The sequence below is a fragment of the Petaurus breviceps genome, unplaced genomic scaffold, assembly GCF_028583685.1.
Source record: "Petaurus breviceps papuanus isolate PSGF00001 unplaced genomic scaffold, PetGlider_PUasm1.0 139, whole genome shotgun sequence".
NCBI lineage: Eukaryota > Metazoa > Chordata > Mammalia > Diprotodontia > Petauridae > Petaurus > Petaurus breviceps.
In genome coordinates, this window is record NW_027185697.1 from 9,246,159 (window position 1) to 9,266,087 (window position 19,929).

Below are 19,929 nucleotides of genomic sequence, written 5' to 3' on the forward strand. Positions count from 1 at the left end.
CTCCCACTCTCTCATTCTCTCTCTTTCATCCCCCATTCTTGTTGTCTTTCTCGTTCTGTCTTTCATTTTCTTTCTCTCTTTTCTCCCGCATATTCTCTCTTTCTCCCCCTCTCTAGCTTTCTCTCTTTTCCTCCTCTCTCCTTTCTCGTTCTCTCTCTTTCTCATCTCTCTCTCTTTCTTGTTGTCTCTCTCTCATTCTCTCTCTCATTTTCTTTCTGTCTCTCACATTCTGGCACAGCGTCAGCATTTAGAAAGTGGTTGCATTTTTCTCACGATTAGATGTTGAATTGTTTTCCTTCTGAGAAATTTTCTAAGAAGAACAGCTTGGGACTCAGTGGGTATTAGGCTGTGTGTGTGTGTACAAGTACACGTGCATCTCCTCCCATGTGTCTCTGGGGGCTGTGACTGACCCATGACCGAGTGACAAAGCCCCTGGCTAGACCTCGGTTCTTCTCATGCAGACAATAGCTCAGGGCTCACATGGCTTTACTGCTCCCCCAAAGACCTTCCTCACAACAACCGTGTTAGGCTTTGCTGTCCCCCTTTTACAGATGAGGAAACTGAGGCCCAGCGGGGTGAGGGAGACTTGCCCAAGGCCACACCTCGAGGAGAGGAGGAGCTGGGCCCTGAAGCCTGTGGCTTTCTGGCTCTTGGTGCTGTCTTTCCCTTGAGCTTCCTGTCTCAGAGGGGAGCTTTCAGCACAGTGGGAGAGGAATCATGGCTAGCCTTGGCCTTGGGGAGCTGGGTTTCAATCCTCCCTCAGACACACGGCAGCTGTTGTTTAACTCTGAGTGAGTCACGTCAGGCCTTGCCTGTACAACAGTGTTTGGACTCAGTGGCCTCGAAGGACCTTCCAGCGCCTAGTCTGTGGTCCGTGAGGCTGTGGGCCTTCTGCCTTCCTGGCTTGGCCCAGGGTTCTGACCTCTATCTTGCTTGGTTAGTACAGGCGGAGGTCCTGGGCACATGGGGCGCTCAGGGAGGCCTTCCTGGGGTGAGCTGAGCCATGAGGTAGGAGGTAGGACCTTCCTGGATAGGGCAGTCAGGAGCCTGGGTCTGCAGCAGCAGGGCTCGGGCTTTGGAGGATTTGGGCAGGGGGAGGCTTCTGGGGGCTCAGGGCTGGCCCTGGGGAAGGTGATAGGAGCATGGTGGTGTGGGGTGGTGGGCAGTGGAGTGAGTGAGGGGCTTCCAGAGCCTGGGGGTGGGGTGGGTGGGATAAGGAGAAAGGGTGAGTCAGGCTGCCTTCTCCCCTTTCTCCTCCTCACACTTTAAGGCTGGGAGGGGCTCAGAGCTGACTGCCTGACACCAGTTTAATGGAACACACATTTATTAAGCACCTACTGTGTGCACTAGATCAGTAAATAAGCACTTAATAAGTGCCTGCTATATTGCCAGGTGCTAGGGATTCAGAGGCTCACATTGTCATAAGTGCCTCCCTGGGGAGAAAACGCCTTTACCGATGCAGATTGCGCCTTCTCTGCAATTTACAGTCTTAGAGAGTTGTTTAGAGCATCGAGCAGTTCAGTGACTAGCCCAGGGTGGCATGGCCAGGATGCGCCCAAGGCAGGACTCAAACCCAGGCCTTCTTGGATTTCATGCCAGCTCTCTAGCCACAAAAGGGTAACAGCCTCTGGCCCCCCGTGGATGCTTCCCCTTGACTCGGGCCCGTGTTTGGTGTGCATCTGTGTGCGGCTCACGGGTGTAAGGGTGTGTCCAGGGCTGTCGCCGTCCTTCCTCCTCCACCAGCTGACCCTCCCAAGCCGCCAGGCTCGGGCCCCAGACTCCCCGATGGTGGGTATATCCCCTCCTGCCCCCTTACCTCACTCCTACCACAACATCAGCATTTCTCCTTCTCCTAAAACGAGCCTTTGGGGAGAGGGACATGGGTCCTCAGTGTCCATGCTGGTAGGGCCTGAGTCGGGCCCCGAAGGACGGAATTGGTGGCACTTAATGCTGCTAGAGGCCGGATTTGTTTCCCTGGAAACCTGGGGGGGGGGTGGTTCAACCTTCGCTTTATTGCTGTTGGGAATCTTGGTCTGCCCCCCATGTTTCAGGGAGGCGCGGCCAGGGTGCTGCTCACGAGGACCCTGGGGGGGTGAGCTGTTACTACATAACCCCTCGCTTTAGAAGCTCCAAGCCTCTCCCATCCCTCTGTCTCATCTGTCCTGTCTGTGTCTCTGTCTGCCCTATAACACAGCTAGGGGCATGGAGTCAGGAAGACCCAATTCAAATCCTCTTTCAGGTATAGCCTTGCAGTGTGACGAGGTATTGAACCTGGGCAAGCCATTGAACCCTGTTTGCCTCGGTTTCCTCATCTGTGTCATCATGGAGGATGACAGCCCTCTCTCCGGTGAGAGGCCATTCTGTAAGCCTCTGGGCACTGTGTGGATGCTGGCTGTCAGAGTTGTTGGCTGTCTGTGCCCCCAGCCCTCTCTGTGCCACGTGCCCCCCATGTGCACCTGCAGCCTGGGGAGGGGCTGCCTTGACATCATGGTAATACCATTGATTACCATTACCATCATCATGACGCCAAGATTTAAGTGCCTCCCGTGTGCCTGGGGCTGTTTGTTATCTCACTGGATGCTTACAGCAGCCCTGCTGTCATTATACAGTTTCACATTTGACATTTGAGGAAACTGAGGCAGACGGAGGTTTAGTGACTGGTCTGGAGTCCCACCACTAGTCAGTGTCTAGGGTTACATTCTAACTCAGGTCTTTCTGCAGCTTCACCTGGCTGCCTAGCTTGAGTGATCTTGGCCGTCCTTTGTAAAGAAGAGGCTAAAACGTAGGGGAAAAAGCCAAAGCAGCTGGCCTTTACCTGTGTCTGACCATGTCTGCATTATTCTTCATCCATAGCCCCCCACCTCTGCCACCAGCTTTCCTTCCTTGAGGCTTCCCTGGGAGGTGGGTTGGACCAAGTGCTTTTTCTCTTTGTCTGACCACTGAGGACACTGCAACTCAGGCTCTCCATGACCCAGCCCCTGGCCCTTAGCTAGTAGGGTGTCCTGACCTTGAACTCAGGCTCTTTCCTCTTGGACCCAGCCCCCCTGACTGCAGGCCATGGGACATGGATGTGTTTCTCCTGGGACCTGGAGCAGCCAGGAGCAGGGGGTTCAGGGAAGGCCCTGGCCCAGAGTCCTGGCTCCCCTTGGTGCCCCACTGCCCCCTCAGTGCAGCCCCTCCACCTTTCCTAGGCTTTGTATGAGGGACTGAAGAGGAGCCCTGGGGAGTACAGGTGAAGCCAGGACTGAGGAGGGGGGCCCAGGGGCTGGGCAGGCTGGGGTAGGGGAAGGGCTGCAGGGGGGCTTTAGGGGGAAGGCTGTGGGGGGAGATTTGTTGGGGGAAGGGCTGCAGGAGTGGAGGGCTTCGGGGGACAGCAGAGGGGAGGGCTGCAGGAGTGGAGGGCGAGGGGGGGGCGAGGGGGGGTGGGCTGCGGGGGGGGACGCTGCCGTGGAGGAGCCCTGCAGGGGTGGGGTTTGGGTTCCTAGGAGACAGATGAGAAAGAGTGTGAATAAGGGGGGCATCAGGAAAGGATGCTGTGGTCCTGGGTGCCCTGGCTGGCTGGACTCAGGCTCTGGTGATGGCAGGGAGGGAGGGGATGGGGTCAGTCCTTCTGGGCTCTGAGGGTTCGCCCAGCACCAGCTCTGTGACTGATGATCTGAGGTGGCCTTGAGGGGAGGCCTGAGCTGAGGTGGGTTGGCAGGGCTGTGCGCTGCCTGGCCTGATCTGGGCATTCAGGCCCTTGCTTGTCTTGGGAGGGGTGGGAGGCATTGGATTGAATTCAGAGGCCCTGGGTTCAGATCCTGGCTCCTCTGGCTGATCTTTGACTCTGGGCCTCAGTTTCCTTATCAGCCAGATAAAGGAGGTTCAGGACCCTTCCAGCTGGAAATCTATGGATATGTGACTCCCATTCTGTTTGATTTGCTAAACATTCATCAGACATCCCCTTGGAGGCAAGAAAGAAAGGTGGCCTCGACTCGAGGAGCTTCTGTTTCCTGGGGTGTCCATAGCCAGGCCTTTAGAGGAGCCCACACTCCTGAAGGGGAGAGAAGCACCTTCAGGCTCTGCCCTTGGGGCGGGGTGTGACAGCCTGGGGGCTTAGACTGAGCTCTGCCCTCTGGGTGGCCTGGAGCCCCATGTTCCTTTCTCCTGCCTTGGTTTCCTCCTCTGTAAAATGGGTGCAGTAATCCCAGCACTGCTTGCTGCCCCAAAGAAGGGTGCTTGTGAAGATCAGTGGATGTGTGCACCCTGCTTTGGGGAGGTGGAAGAAGAGCCAGCCCTGCCCTTGGGGGGCTCCTTTTCTAGCTGGGCAGAGAAGCTGATACGTGCAGCTGACATTTCTTGAGGAAATTAAGGCTGGCTTTGTTCACAAGAGCCCTGGGACAGTCTGCACTTCCAGAGCATTTTACAGAATGGGAGACTGAGGCCCCAGAAAGGGCAGGGAGCCTGGCCATGCCCTCCTCAGCGGTCCCTGGCCAAGTCAGGCCTGCCCAGCCTCTGGCTGCAGTGCCCTGTGGCCTCTCGAAGAAGGAAAGACCAGAGTGACAGTCAGGAGGATTGTTCTGGAAGTGGAGTGGGGGTGGGCAGGGCTTGGTCTTCAGCGGTCCAGGGCCTATGCTGGTCTGAAGGCAGGGGGAGCAGAGCAGGCACTGTGGGGCCCATTGGGAATCCAGGATACTTCTGGAGGGGGTCTGTTTAGGGAGAGTGGGCCCATGTGCAAGCCAGATGGGAAAGCAGCCAGCTGACCAAGTGGTGTGTGCGTGTGCGCATGCATGTATGTGTGTATGTGTGCAAACGTGTGTGTGTGTGCAAATGTGTGTGTGTGTGCACGTGCTCCTGCCAGCCTGTCTGCCTGCCTGGGATCTGGGGGGGGCACCCTGATAAACAAGCCCTGGAGGCCCCCAGACCCTGTCTGCGTCTCCTCTCTCTGTGCAGCCCCTCTAACCACTCCTGCTCCCCGCAGATTGGTTTCCTGAAGATCATGCACAAGTATGAGATCACATTCACCCTTCCTCCACTGCCCAGCCTGGGAAGAGACGTGTGCGCTGTCCCCATCCCCAACCTTCACCTGAAAGTCCTGAGTGTGACTCCTGTTTCTGAAGGTAAGTCCCACCTGGGGTGGGGGTGGGGACAGAAATTACCCCCGTAGGAGACCTGGTCCTCTGTCTGATGAGTGGAAGCAGGGAGAGGGAGGCCCTGGTGGCATGTGAGGGCTAGGTTCTGCCCTCAGGGACCCCTGGGAGCCAACACCTGGTCTGATGGCACGTGTACTCACACATGCCTCCTGGAGGCCTTGGTCTGGGGCGAGACCCTGCCCCCGACCTCAGGGAGTGTCCCAGGGTCACTTCTCTGCAGTGATGCTCTCCCTAAAGATTCGGGGTACCCCAGGCTCCCCACCCCTCCTTCCCCTGCTGGTCTCCTTCAGTCCCAAGAGGTCACCCTGACATCCATAGGACGTCTCACCAGGGAGCCTGCTCTCCTCACCACAAAATGCCTCCTGCATTCCTGCCCCCAAGGGGGATCTCCCCTTTGTGTTGGGGCCTTCATAATTACATGGTCAGAAAGACCCTGGTCATCTCCTGCCTCTGACACTAACAGTGACCTTGGACGGGTCACTTACATCTCTGATTGTCACAGAGAAAGCGAGGGGGACTGAACCCAGGACCCAGAGGCCCCTTCTTGCAGCTCTGAGACTTAGGTCTTGAAATGACTTGTCCCAGATCACCCAAGTCTTCTAGACTGCAAATCCAGTGCTGTTTGTACTGGATGGAGGAGACTTCACTCATTTCCAGCCCATCAGAATCTCTTGGTCAGATGGCCTGGGAGGAGAGTGGGGCTGAGGGCCCCTCACCCACCCCCGTGCTGTCTGGGTGAGGCAGCTGGTGGAACGGGGGGCAGCCGGCCCCTTTGCTCTCCTCCATGGCCTTGCTGCCCTTGCAGAGTGGGTGGCCTTGCCTCCAGGCTGGGCTGGGTTGGCCTCTGGGGGCGGTGGAGGTATGAGTAACTCTGGAAACCACCCCCAGCCACTTCGGGGCACGTGGGCATCAGGAGACGTCTCCTGCTCATGCTCTGTGGGAGCCTGTGAGGAGAAGGTGCCCTTTGGGCCCGGGCCTCTCTACCCATGACAGTGCTAGCAGCCCGCTCCACTGGCCTGAGGCAACACCCATCCCCTGCTTGGGCTGTGGGAGCCTCGCTGGGGCCCCCTGTGGGTACCTGACAGCCTTGCCCTCCCTCCCTCTCTGACATCCCTCTTCCTTTCCCTCCAGCTGACCAGGCTGAGAGCCTTCCCAGGACTCCCTTGGAATCCAGCCATCTCCCCTCGCTCCTGGGCTGCTGGCATTCTGAGCCTGAAGGGCCCTCCCCTGAGACCCTTACACAGCTGGCTGGCATAGTGGGTAGATGTCAGACCTGAGTGCGAGTCCCATCTGTAACCTCAGATTCAGTCTCCTCAGCTGTAACATGGGCACACTGGCCCCTGCTCCATTGTGAGGGTCAGACGAGCTCACTGGTCAGAGGTCCTCGCAGGCCTCAGAAGGCTAGCCCTGCTCCTCTCCTGGGGATGATGAGGCCTTCCCCAGAGGAGGAGACGGAGTCAGAGCCTCTGGGGTCGCAGGGTTTCTGATAGGTCTGCCTCTGCTCGTCCCAGCCTCACCTGTGAAACGAAGGCATGGCCCCTCCACGTCATTGCATTAGGGACTGGGAGTGAGGAGTGCATTTGTTCTGGGTCAGAGGACCCAGGTTCAAATCTTGGCCTTGCCATCTATTTGCTTGTGTGACCTTGGGCAAATCACCTCAAATCAAACAGACTCAGCCCCAGGGGGGACCTTATGTGGGGTCTAATCCGATGCATTGATTTCACTGGTGAGGTAAACAGAGGCTTAGAGCAGAGTGAGGTCTTGCCCAAGGTCCTCAGGCAGGAGGCAAGTGCCAGAGCCAGTATTAGAACCCAGGGTCTCTGGACTCCTTTTCTTTCCATGGCCCTCAGTCTGGACCTCAGTTTCCTTCTCTGTAAGGGGGAGGAGGGGGTGGGGGTCATGTGCTTCCCAGCTCCGAATCTCTGATGGAAGGCGGGCATGGGTGTAGCCTCTGTCCCCACCGAGCGCTGGTGTGTCGGTGCCCTGATTGATGGGCCCTTGGCAGACTGAGAAGCTGGTGTGTGCAGCTGCTGTCTGTGGAGGAGAGCTCCACTCTCCAGGATCCCAGGCTGCTGCCATGGCCATGCCAGGCAGGCCCTCCTGCTCCTTATAGACAGAGCCGGGGCTGGAGGTCAGGGGAGGCTTTCCTCTGAATCCGAGGCCACCCCCATCTTCTCTGCTTGTGCATCCTCTTTGTGACTGGGTCTCGGGGCTCCCTTCGGCCAGGAGCTGTCTCCCTGTCTGACCAGGGACAGCTCGAGGAAGGACTAGTCTTTCAGTTGGGCCAGGGGGTCCCTAAGGGCGGACTCTGTGTCTCACCACTGGGGCTAGGTCCACGTGTCTCTGCTCCCAGGGCTGCTGAGGTTGTGGTGGGGGAACACGGCAGGAGGCGGCAGACTGAGCCCGTTGTGGAGGAGCATGATCGGGTTTGAGAATGACAGCCTGAGCTGAGCATGAGGCTGAGCTGTGAGAGCGGGGAGGAAGGCAGCAGAAGAGATGTTCCTTGTACCCTGGCCAAGGATCTCACGCTCATTACTGGGATGGATTTCATCCCTCTATCGACTCGCTGTCCCCATGGAGTAATCCAGCCTCTCTCTGGGGCCGTAACCAAAGCCTCGATGGTGTCTCGGGGTAGCTGAGTCCCCTTGCCTAATGGCATTGTGGGCGTGGAAGCAGAGGGGCCACCTTCCCCCACCCCTCTCCCAGCCATAAGTCAGGGTTTGGGAGTTACCAGGAACCAGGACAAAGCTCAGAGGGATGGGCCCAGTCACATTCCAGCCAGGTGAGCTGCCAGGCTCCTATGGTACAGGACTGGAGTGGCCTGGGGCAGAAACTTAGGGAGCCCTCGTCTTGATGTGGGAGAAGAACCAGGTCCCTTGGCCTGATGGGAGATATGAGACCCCTGCCCTCCAAGTGCTGCCTCTGGCGGCGTCATATTTATGAGACCTCTGAGCTTTCTTATCTGAGCCTCCACTCCCAGTGTAGGACCTCCCCCCTCCACGACATCACCCAGCCTAGTGTAGATGCCCAGTCCATGATGTTGCCCACCCCATTGTAGATGCCCCCTCCACAGCATTGCCCACCCCAGTGTAGATGCCCCCTCCACAACATCAACATCACCCACTGCAGTGTAGATGCCCCTTCCATGGCATCGCCCACCCCAGCGTAGACCACCCCCCCACGACATTGCTGTCAGGGCATCTGGCCTCTGCTTAAACACTTGGTGGGGGGCTCACTATCACAGGACAGTCTGTTCTAATTTTGGACAGCTCCAACTGCTTTTTTTTTCTTTGATTTTTGTTTATATCTTTTAAAAAATATATCATTTTCATTTCCAAATATATCCCTCTCTTTTCTCCTTCAGAGAACCATCCCTTGTAATAGAAAAGAGAGAAGGGAGAAAGTTCAGTAAAGCTGAACCAGCCGTCCCTGATGGCCCCCACCCTGCAAGGCCAGGAAGGTCCCTGTCTCCTCTTGGCTGAGCCTTGGTCCTTGTGGCTGCACACGGCTTTGTGCCCTCGGCACTGGGGCAGGGGTGGGGAAGCTTGTTTCCAGGTTCTGCTGACTCCCCACTGCATCAGTGCAGAGAGGTCTTCCCCTGCGTCTGTTTTCTGTGTACTCGTCCTTTCCTAATGCGCGTTAATATTCTAGGACAGTTCTGCCGGCTAACGGCTCTTCAGGACTGGGTTCAGATCTTTCCCTTTGGCCAAGCTCTGGCCTTTGGAGCCATGTAAAGATATAAGTCTGATCTTTTAAGCAGGTGCCTTTCCCTCTAGATATGCTGTGCCCAGACCATTCCACTACCAGACTTGTAGTCATAAAAGACCTGGGCTCAAACCTCACTTCTGTGTGACCCTGGGCAAGTCACTTCACCCTGTTTGCCTCAGTTTCCTCATCTGTCAGACGAGCTGGAGAAGGAAATGGCAAACCCCTGCAGTATTTTTGCCACCTCAGGCAGGAGGCAAGTGCCAGAGGCCGATTAGAACCCAGGGTCTCTGGACTCCCTTTTCATGGTCCAGGCCTTCTCTCCCTCAAACTGTCTGGACCTCAGTAACGTCACTTGAGAACACTGGGTCAACATTTGCTCTGTAAAATGGGAACGATGGTGACACCTGCATCGCAGGGTGGTTATGAGATGCTCATAAAGTAGTTTACACAGCGTTTTATGTGCCAGCTGTTAGGACTGCTTTTATGACCTGTGCCAGTGAAATCACGGTCTGGGCCCCGGGCCGATCACAGTAATAACGAGCAGAAGGGAGGAGCCCTGGCAGCCACAGTGCTCTGTTGTACTTTGATTTATCGCGTTAAACATTTCCCAGGTGCGTTGGAATCTGGTTTGGGAGTTTTGCTGGGTGACCCACTTCTGGCCTGGATCATGCAGCTAGAAGGTGTCAGAGGGGAGATTCGAACCCAGGTCTTGCTGGCCCCAAGGCTCCCACTCTGTTTGGTCTCTAGTGGCTGTCGTCTTAGTGGTGCCCATGGGGTCTTGTCGGGGTGGGTGCTTGGGGCAGATCTCGGCCTCCTTGTGTCATCTTATCCATCTCGTCCAAGCCTCCAGAGAGGATCTTGCCAGCATTTCCTGGCCTCTGGCCACTCCCTGTGTGACTGATTCAGCCCCTTTTCTGAGCAGGCATTTCCTTTTGCCCCATGGTCTGTGGAGAGGACCCACCCTCCACATCTCCAGAACTGATTGTTTCAGAGACCAGCGAGGAGGGTGGACTCCCTTTATTCGCCTAGGACGTTGCCTTTGGTCCAGACCTGCATTTTCACCAGCGCCCAGTGTGGCTCACATCACTTCATGTCTTAGAGCAGAGTTGCCTGACACCAGCAGGGATCAAGGCCATAAGCATATCTGGGGAATGGGAAGGAAGTGACGTGACTGGCCCAGGGTCACATAGCTAGTCAGTGTCTGAGGCAGGATTTGAACTCAGGAAGAAGACTCTCCCTGACGCTAGATGTGTCACTCCGTTCCATTCCCTGTGACACCCAGTTGCTCATCAGCAACCTCATAAAATTTTGACACTGATTCACTGAAAATAGCATATTTTATGAAAAATAACTATATTCCAAAACAAAAATGTAGGAGAGTGGCGTTGTCTTACAAGTGTTCGCGAATCTCTCTCGTGTGGCTAACAGAAGAATCTGGGGCCTCCTGTCTGCTTCTGCATTGTTCATTCTGATGCGATTTCTTGTTTTGGTTGAAGTGTATCAAGAAAAGCTGGCCTCATATAGACTTGTCTTTTAGTAGGCAAATAATGAGTATTAGTATGAAAATTGTTTTGGCCTCATGGATCCCCTGAAAGGGTCGTGGGGACCCCCAGAGGTCCTTGAACCCCACTTGGAGAATGGCTGGCCTTAGCTGCCCCACTGCCCCTCTGACGGGAGAATGTTGAGCTTGAAGAGTTGGGCAGTGTTGGCTTAGCTGGAGGATTGTTGAAAGCCTGACTTATCCGTCCCCCTCAGAGCTCGCCAGCCTGCTTCCTTCCTCATTTCCAGTCTGAGCCTGGCTCATTGTTCCCCTGGGGTTCCTGCCTTAACAGGAACCCTGCTAGAGCCCCTGGTAACCCTCTCAGAAGATGGAATGAGCTGGTGTTCCCGGCTGCTTCTTAGTGAACCCATGATGGCTCTGGTTGATCACTGGTTTGCTTAGGTCTGGGAGATCCTCCATTTAGTCATATCTCTTGAATTTGGGAGAGATACTGTGCCCACTGGGAGGAATTTTCCAGAATCCCCTGCTTTTTTCCTTTTGGAAACATGGGTCCTCAGCCTTGGGGAGACCCTGGTCTTGAAGGGAGATATGTACCTTACTCTTGGGAAGTCCCTAGTCTAATGGGGAGATATTCTGTGTTCTTGAGGTGTCCTTGGTCTGCATGAGAGACATCCTTTGCTGCGGGGAAGCCCCTAGTCTGATGGGGAGATATCCTTTGTTCTTGGGAAGCCCCTGGACCAGTGGGGAGACAGCTCTTGTTTTTGGGATGGGAAGACAACTCCTGCCCTTAGGGCGCCCTTGGTCTGGGTAGGAGACACCCCATGTTCTTGGGGAACCTCTGGTCCAATGGGGAGACCCTCCCTGATCTCATTGAGGGTCGTGCAAGGCCAGTGAGCCTGTGCTGGAGGGTGGCTCGCTCTGGGGGTCTTCTGCAGCCCTTTTCCTCACCTTCCAGGTCAGACTGTGGAGCTGGGCCAGCTCTGAAATATTCATTGCTCATGGAGCCTGTGGTCTGAGATCTGCCTTTTCTCCTCTCTGGCAGTGCCTGCTGCAAATTGAGCTGTTTACTGATAGGTCTCCAGAGCCCTGGGGGCTGTTACCTCATTCACCCGAGTGAGGGGAGACTGGGGCCTGAGGACACCAGAGGTGGTCTTGTCCTCTTGGCTGTCTGCCACACATTGGGGGGAGGCTAGCATGTCCTTCCCCCACCCCAGTCCTTAATGGGATCCTAGGAATTTGAATTAAGAGGGGCCTGATCCATAGCCCTCACTGTATAGGGGGTGACACTCACCAAGCCCCACAGAGAGGAGGGATTCAAGTTTATGCAGCCAGGATTCAAACCCAGGTCCTTGGATCACCAGTTCACTGATGGAGTGTCACTGGCTCCCACTGAGCTGTCCCAGGTGGGCCCCCCTGCTTCTGGCTTCGTCCTGCCTCGGGCCTCCCACTGTTATCATCTCCATTGTCTTTTTCCTCACCTTGAGGCCTCCTCCTGTCCTTAGGTCCCAGGCTCCAGGCACTGAGAGTATTGTTGGGCTTTTAAAACATTTTTTATTGTGACTTTAATCCTCACCAAGCACAGACATGCCAATATTTGGATAGAAAGGGTCATATATGAAATCACTACTCTGTTACGGGCAGTTTATTTCTATAAAAGTATATTGAATTTAACATTGTGGTAATCACTGTTTTTGCCCCTTTCAACTTCATTTTGTTTTCTTCTCTGGGTTTTTTTTGGTGTGATTTAGATGGTGTTCCCTCCCTCCTTCCCTCCCCTCTCTTCCCCTCCCCTCCCCTCCCTTCCCTGCTTCCTTTTCCAGGGTCACTTTCAAGGGAACTGAGAATGTACAGACTAGGTAGTGGCTGGTGCCCCTCAGAGACCAGCAGGGTCCTGTCCTGGGTGCTCTAATTTTCCCAATTCCTTCCAGACTCCTCCAGCCCTTTTGGTCTGGCTGCCCCAGTTCTCCCATCAGGACCCCACTGCTTCCCCTCCTTACTGACCCCTTTGGTGCATCCTTTCAGGCTCATGCTGGTCAGTGGCATAAGGACTTGGGCTGCAGTCTGAGTAGAAGGTGCTCCTTATTAACTGTGTGGCCTTGGGCAAATCTCTGACTTCTCTGGGCATCAGTTTCCTCATGTGTCAGATGAAGGGAGTTGGATTTGGTGTCCAAGGTCCCTTTTGGTTCAGAATCCTATAAACAGATAGGATCATGGAATCATAGATATGGAACTGGAAAGGGCCTGGAGAGGTCTTTGAGCCCAAATCCCTTCATTTCACAGCTGAGCACACTGACTCCAGAGAGCTGAGGTTGCAGCTTACTCAGGGTCACCGAGAATAAGGATTTGAACTTAGGTCTTTTTGTTGCCATCAAGGATGTCTAAAGGCTCCAGATGTATGGTCTGGTCTGCTTGCCTGGGTCCCCCAAACTAGAAGAACTCATCTGAGCACTTGGGTCACCCCCCAGAGACTGAAACCTTTTCTGATTCTCTGCGTGACCCTGGGCCCCCGTTGGGCCTCTTCTCTTTTCCACAGGCTTCTGCGTGAAGTGTGAATACATCGCCCACAAGGAAGGTGTCCTCAAGGAGGAGCTGGTGCTAACGTCTGAGACTAGCGACAGTGCCACTGTCCAGGTGGTGCTGCAGGCCAGAGTCATGGGTGAGGAAAAAGGGCATCCAGCACCGCAGACAGAGCCCCTGCTGGGAGTGGGGAGAGGCTGAGAACCTGGGTCTGGAGCCCTCACTCTGATGGGATCTGGCTTTAGAAGGCCCCTTCGGGAGGCCCAGGTAGCTCCTGCCCTCCAGGAGCATCTGCTCCAATCGGGGAGGGGCAGTAGCACCCCCAGGACCTGACCCCGGGAGAGGGCGTTTGGAGGGGGCTGGGTAGAGGTGGCTGGGCAGGAAGGAGACAGGAGCACCTCGTCCCAGGAGGGGGCCTGAACCGAGGTTCAGAAGGGGTAGCAGACAGAGCTGGTGGGACAGCGTGGGGAGGGCGGTGGAAGGATCCTGGCGTCCCACCCAAGAACAGTCTAGCAGGAGACAGCCTGCCTCTCCTCTACTCTGTGGCACCTGGAAACACGCTGGATTGGGGTCAGGGCCGTGGCATACCCCACTTCTTTTTTACTGCCTGTGTGTGAGACCCTGGCAAGTGGGTGACTGGCCCTCCCACCAGCCTCAGATTCTTTGTCAGTAAAAGGAAGGGAGTGGAACCTAGTGAGCGCTAGAGCGGAAGGGACCACCAAAGACAAGCAGCTTCCCCTCTGAGGTGAATAAGATCTCTGGGGGGACTTGGCGGCTGCCTTTGTACCAACTCCCCTGCACCCTCTGCTGGCTGCCGAGGGTAGTGACCATTAGTGGCCAGTAGCTCCTGGATGGAAGGGGATTTTCCCATTTCCAGAAAGCTTGGAGAAGGAGGAGGAGGAGGGAGGGGTTTTGTCTCCCCAGCTTCATCTCTCTCCATCCGTCCTTCCCTTCTCCTTCATTTCATGTTGAGTTGTGTGGGGGGCTTCTGGGAGATCACATCATCTTTCAGGGTCAGTGAAGACAGGGCTGGCTTTGAGGTAACCTGGAGCAGCCTCTCTGGGCTGCAAAAGAGGGGACTGGACCAGACGGCTCTGAGGGTCCCTTGTTGCCTATGACCCATACCTGACCTGGGGTTTGCTTTAGAGATCCCTGATGGGTGGTGGTGGCTGAACCATGAGCAGCAGTTACTGGAGGACTTTAGGGAAGGTGTGGGGGCCTTGGAGAATACTTTGGGCACAATCCCATGTACTTCTGTGTAAGGCCCTGGGGACTGCGGCTGGAGGAGACCTCTGAGGTCACCCAGGGCAGCCCTTTCACCTTGCCTATGGGAAGTGGCAGAGCTGACATTCGAACCCAGGGCCTTGGACCCCAAATCTAGCTTTCTTTCAGTAGATGGCCTGGCATTCTGTGCAGGATGAGAATGTAGAGATAAGTAAAGCTGGATCGAGCCTTAGGAAGGGGAGGAAGCAGGGTCTGGACAGTGTAGAGGACAATGCTGGTTCAGAGTCAGGAGTTAAGGATTCCTATCTCAGTTTATGGGAATGTTGCTTAATCTCCCAGCCCCTCCATTAGCTCATCTGTAAAATGGGTACCAATTGCCAGTTCCTCTAGCACAGCTGAGGAGTGGCCGGGGCTAACTCCTGTCCTCTTGTTTTCAGACCGGCACCATGGCACTCCAATGCTCCTGGATGGGGTGCGCTGTGTGGGCGCGGAGGTAGAATATGACTCGGAACACAGTGACTGGCGTGGCTTTGACTAAGGACCCCCCTTCTGCCTCCCTCCGCTGCTCTGCTCCTCCCTGCCCCCACCCTCCCTGATGGAGCAGCTGCTTGGGGGTCTCTCATCTGTCCCTGGACTGGATGCTTTGCTGCTTGGAAGGGGGAGAGAGGACCAGGAGGGTCCTGGGGTAGGGCCCCCATCCTTTCAGCCTTAAAATCCATCCAGATTTCTCTCAATCTCTGTTGCCTGCTGCCCCTTGCAGGGTCCAGTGTCTGGGGTGGGTGGGTGGATGGATGGCGGGGCTGGAAGCATTCTTAACTGGGTAGGTAGGGTCTTGTCTGCGCTGCCTCCCTCCATCCTGTACTGGCACCCCTGCTTTCTCCCTTTTATTCTGGTTCAGGGACTGGATGGAATCCTGCCTTCAGAAGGTGGGTCTAGCTTTTTGATATAGGGAGGCCTTAGTTGAGGGAAGAAGGGCAAGGGAGGCCTCTTCGGTGTGCCTCAGTCTCCCTGGCCTGAAGGCAGCCTTTATGGTGTGGGGAAGGGAAGGGATTTGGGGGCAGCAGGGTCTAGCATGTCAGGGCAACCTAGGATGCCTCCGTCCTCCTTACCCTGCTCTTAGCTGAGGGTTTCTCCCTCCCCCTGTGCAGTCTGCCTTTCCCACGGCCTGCTTCCTAAGCCATAGCTCAGGAGAGATGCCCACCCTCTAGGCTTACACCTGTCTTTATCATTGCTATTGCTGTTTGTCTGCTGCTTTAGCCATTCACCCCGCCACCCAAAACTGGCCAAGGTTGGGTGGGGCTGTGGAAGAAGGCTGGGCATTGGAGGGAGGGTCCTGCTCCAGCCTGCCTGCCCACGTGTGTGCCCGTCCTGTGTGTGTTGCTTTGTTTTTTTAAGTGATGTTGGGATGAAAGCCCAAAGAAATTAAAAAGAGAAAAAAGTTTCTGTGGAGACCAGACTGAATTCCTGGCTTTTGTTTGAGGGAAGAGATGGGAGGGGCAGAGGTCCTTGATCCTAATGAGTGTGAACCAGGAGTCATGTAATCCATGGGTCTGGGTGAGAATCCATTTTTGCTTTTAGATCTCTGAAGACAGGGAGCCCACCCACTCGAGGCAGTGGGCCATTTGGGGCACTTGGAGATGGCATGAACCAAAAACCCCACCAGAATTGAGTTGTGGGGGGCAGCTGGAGGGGGCAGCCGGGCCCTGCATCCTGTTCCTTGATCCCACTAATTTGGGCAAATCCCTCCAACTCTCTGCAAAATGAAGAGTTTGGGCCACAGCGGAACCAGGTGCTGGACTTGGCGTCATGAAAACCTGCTTCAGACCCCAGCTGGAGGGCTGTGCCTGAGCTTACTCATCTGTCAGAAGGTGGTAGGGAAGAGCCCATGGTGTCTTGGCTCTTTTCTGGCTGTACAGCCATGATTCTGTGACCCCTGGAGGCCCAAGACAGCCCTGATGCTGTGATCTTAGGGTTGGCACTGAAGGGGCAGGGGCACATTTTTCTACCTCCTTCCTCTTTTGTCTTTGATCATTGTTCCCTAAAATTAAGACTGTCTTTAGCACATCCTGGCAGCTGTGCTCCTCGGCCACCTGCCCCTCCATGAAGCAACCTTGGGATTAGGATCACCTTCCCAGGGGATTTCAGCCACCCTGCTATACCTGCATGAAGTAGAGGTTGGTGGGAGTAGTTTTAGGGAGCAGGATGGAAGAAATTCCTAGCAAGGAAGCCCCATTAACCTCCTCAAGATGCCCCCTCCCCCATAATCCTAGGCCAGGGCTTCAGCCTATGGGGCCCAGGGCCTGTCCAGCCCCCCACACCCCCTTCATCTCCCTGCCAGGCCATGACCTTGGGCATAAATGCTTTATTGAGAATGTGACTTTCTGACAGCAACCCCTGAGCCCCCTCCCCAGTTAGAGAACCACGCAGCCCTGCCTGGTGGTGGGCATGGATCTTCATTCCTCTTGGGAGGGGACGGCATCTGCTTAGACCCTAGAAGAGGTTCCTCGTGAACTTTTCCCTGCAGAGGAATGGCCAGCTTGAGTGACCTGAGCTACTCAAGATATTCCCCCCCCCCCACCCCAGGGCCCATCACCCAGCTGACAATGACCCTAGTAACACTACCCCACACAGTAACACACTTGACTAGTAACAGTGCTCCAGTAAGTTACTGTTAGTAACAGTGCCCGTTGAGTAACATGACCCTACCACCTCTCTGCTAATTAATTACTCTGCCCAGCAACATCCATCCCCGCTCAGCAGAGCCGTGATTTCATCACTGCGGGTATCCCCTTGGTCATTGCAGCTCACAACCCACCCACAGCTCCATCCTGTGTGATTTTCATCTGGGTCGGCCAACATGTGGGAGGAACCGCTTTTCCATCTTTAAACATTCTTGGTCCGTCTGCTCTCCTCATAGGCTCCATGACTGCCCAGTCATACACCCCCTTCACAAATGTCCCCAACACCACTTCCCTGCAGGAGGTCATGGTTGCCAGCACAGTGCAGCCTGCTCACCCCCCTCCCCCCGCCCCCAACTTGTCATTCTGGAGAATCTCCTCCAGCACTGGGAGAATGCTTATTCAGAAAGTTGGGTCTCAGTGCAGATGGTGGGAAGCACCGCACAACTCCAGAACAATGCCATCTGGTGTTTTCCTCCGCTTCCACACGTTTCTCCATCGTCCATCTTCAGTGACGCACCAACGTCCTGACTCAGCAGACTGGCTGTACAACTACATGTCAGTCTGGACAACATGCGTTTTTCATCCACTTGGTTTTTCCCGTATGGATTATTACTAACCCCTTTAGGAATCATTCCTCTTATTAAGGGATTCCTGTCATGTCCAGGGTTCAGAAATAACACCCCATTAGTACCTTACCCTGCTAGTAACTATCCCACCTAGTTAGATGCCTGCCAGTAACTTGGTTACCCTAGTAATACTTTTGACAGGTAATATTACCCCGTTAGTGAGAACTGAATGTAGTGCCCCTCCCCCCCCCACTTATCAAGTACTGCTATTGTCTAGTATTTCCAGACCCTACCCCATGAGATGGGTTTATGCTCTTCAGACCAGCAACTGGGGGCTTTATCTGTCTCAGACCCTTCTATGTGTCGTTGGCCTGTGTCCATCAGTCCCTCGTATGCTGGGCTTCTATTGCCCCCCCCTTGGATGCAGGACCCCCTGGGTGTCACCGAGGTCTCCATTCCAGCCTTAGCTGGGGTTCTGCTTGGTAAGCCAGAGAAGTCAGTTGTCAGAAGTCCTTGCGGGTCCAGGGACCCAGGGCTAAGCCATCCCTCCAAAGCTAGGCTCATCGACTCTCCCCTTGTCCCATTTTCCACTCTCGGCTCTCATCCATGGCAGGATAGGGTCTGGGCTGGAGGACTAGTTTAAGCTATAAAAATAGAATCTGACTTCACCAGCACCCTTTTCCCCAGTAAGACAAAGCAGAGCATACAGAGCCATATAGGAAATGGTCCCTCTGGGGGAGGAGAGCAGGGTTTGAATCTCATCTCTCTCCCTTGCTTACTGGGCAACCCGTAGGCATGTAGCTTAAGCTTTCTGGGCCTCAGTCTCCCCTGTTATTCAGATGGTCTCTAAAGCCCTTTCTATCGTCAGCATTCTGTGATTCTGTGGACAGTGTGGGGGACCTCCCCCTCCCATTCAGCCCTTTTCCATGGACAGTTGGGGTGGCTCTTGACCTACCCAGATGTGAATTCCAGGACTCCCCTGGCACAATTATGGGGGGCACCCTCACCCACCAAACAAATCCTTGCCTCATCCTTCACTGGGCACTCTCCAGCACCTTTGGCAGGGCTGCCCATCTGGGGCAAACCCCCTGGGTTGGAGTGGTGGGGAGAGCAGACAGCTCAGCAGGAGGCGGGTGAGGACCCCGAGTTGGCCCAGTGGCTCTCTCTACATTGGTCTTGGATCCTTGTGCTGTACTTAAGGAAGTCTTTCAAGGTGCCCCTTTCCAGCCCCAGCCCCGGCACAGCACAATGGAATAACAGCAGAATTTGGGATAATAGAAGAGATTTGGCAAAGGAGTGGAGTCCAAGCCTAAAAAAAGGGAATGGAAGAAGGTGGGTTGGACAGGAGGAAAGTGAAATAATGAACAGATAGGGGGGCAAAGGAGGAAGAGGAGAGAAGGTGGAAATCTGGAGGGTGGGTCTGAGAAGCAAGAGGAGAAGCAGGGATAGGGGATTGTGGGGGAGAGGGCGCATGAGATGGCAAAGGGGAACCGAAGCAGGAGAATGGGCCCGCGGGGGGCCCTCAATTGGAGAGGAAGTCGATGGTGGCCCGCACGGTCCGGGAGGTGCTGACGTCCACAGCGGTGACCTTGATCTCCGTGTCCCCAAACTGCATGGAGGCGCGGATCTCCCGGCGAGCTGAAGCCGCCCCTGGAGGCGCGGGGGCCAGCTCCAGGCTGATGGCCCCGCACTTGCGCACGCCGGGGTCGGTGATGTACTGGACGTCCTCGGCCGCGCAGCAGTAGATGTTGATGAGGATGCGGTGCTGGCCCGGCCTGGCGGGGCAGTAGCTGCGCTGAACCACCTCCCCCAGCGCCACGGACTGGTCGGCCGCCACGAAGCGCTCGAAGACGTCGGTGCACCAGCTCTTGCCGTCCTTGACCAGCAGCTTCTCTGGGGGGTGACGGCCGGCCACGAACTTGTTGAGGACCCCGACGCCGTAGGTGAGCGGCGAGCGGCGCACCCGGACCACGCCGGGGTCCAGGCCAAACAGCACGGCGCCCTTCAGGATGGTCAGGCCCACGTCCTGAGGGATGATGACCCGCAGGCCTCGGCCGCTGAAGGCCTCCTGCACCGCGTGCTGGAGCACGGCCGACTCGGCGAAGCCGCCCACCAGGAACAAGAACTTCACGCCCCGCACCTCGGGGCGGGCCAGCAGCTCCTCTGGGGGGAGAAGGGAGAGCGCGGACCTGAGCCCCGGCCCCCTCCCTGCACCTTTCCTTCCTCTCCAGCGCCGCCGAGCCCCCCGGCCAAGCCCCGGCCAAGCTCCGGCCAAGCCCCGCCGAGCCCCCCGCCCTTCCCCTCCGCCGGGCAACACAAGCAGCTGCCAGCCTTTGGAGCCTGCGCTTGGCGGCTTGGGGACCGCCCTCTGCTTTCACTGCTTGGACACTTTGGGAAGAGTTAGCCTGGGCTCTGGACTCTCCAGGCCTCCCTCTGCCGGTGTGGGCCCCAACAGAGGCGGCTGCTTAGTTGGCCAAGGCAAAGACTCTGACAAATGCTAAGGCAGAACTCGGAAGGGTAGTGGAGGAATAAGGTAGAATGTCAGCGATGGGCGGGAGGGCCTTAGAACAGGGAATGTCAGAGCTGGGAGGGCCTTAGAA

General features: G+C 55.8%; 2 protein-coding genes across 2 annotated transcripts in view; one reads left to right on the top strand and one right to left on the bottom strand.

Moving 5' to 3' along the window:
* The window catches only part of ADISSP (adipose secreted signaling protein), a 44,913-nt gene extending 29,382 nt beyond the window's left edge, over positions 1-15,531 (top strand). Inside the window, exons 4-6 of the mRNA XM_069066137.1 lie at positions 4,961-5,099; positions 12,875-12,997; positions 14,520-15,531. Coding sequence (XP_068922238.1) covers positions 4,961-5,099; positions 12,875-12,997; positions 14,520-14,620 — 363 coding nt within the window. The 3' untranslated portion in view covers positions 14,621-15,531. The remainder of the gene's footprint in view (positions 1-4,960; positions 5,100-12,874; positions 12,998-14,519) is intronic.
* Positions 15,532-16,429: 898 nt separating this feature from the next.
* HSPA12B (heat shock protein family A (Hsp70) member 12B) overlaps positions 16,430-19,929 on the bottom strand; it is a 40,979-nt gene continuing 37,479 nt past the window's right edge. Inside the window, exon 13 of the mRNA XM_069066127.1 lies at positions 16,430-19,492. Within this exon, the coding sequence (XP_068922228.1) occupies positions 18,852-19,492 (641 nt within the window). The 3' untranslated portion in view covers positions 16,430-18,851. The remainder of the gene's footprint in view (positions 19,493-19,929) is intronic.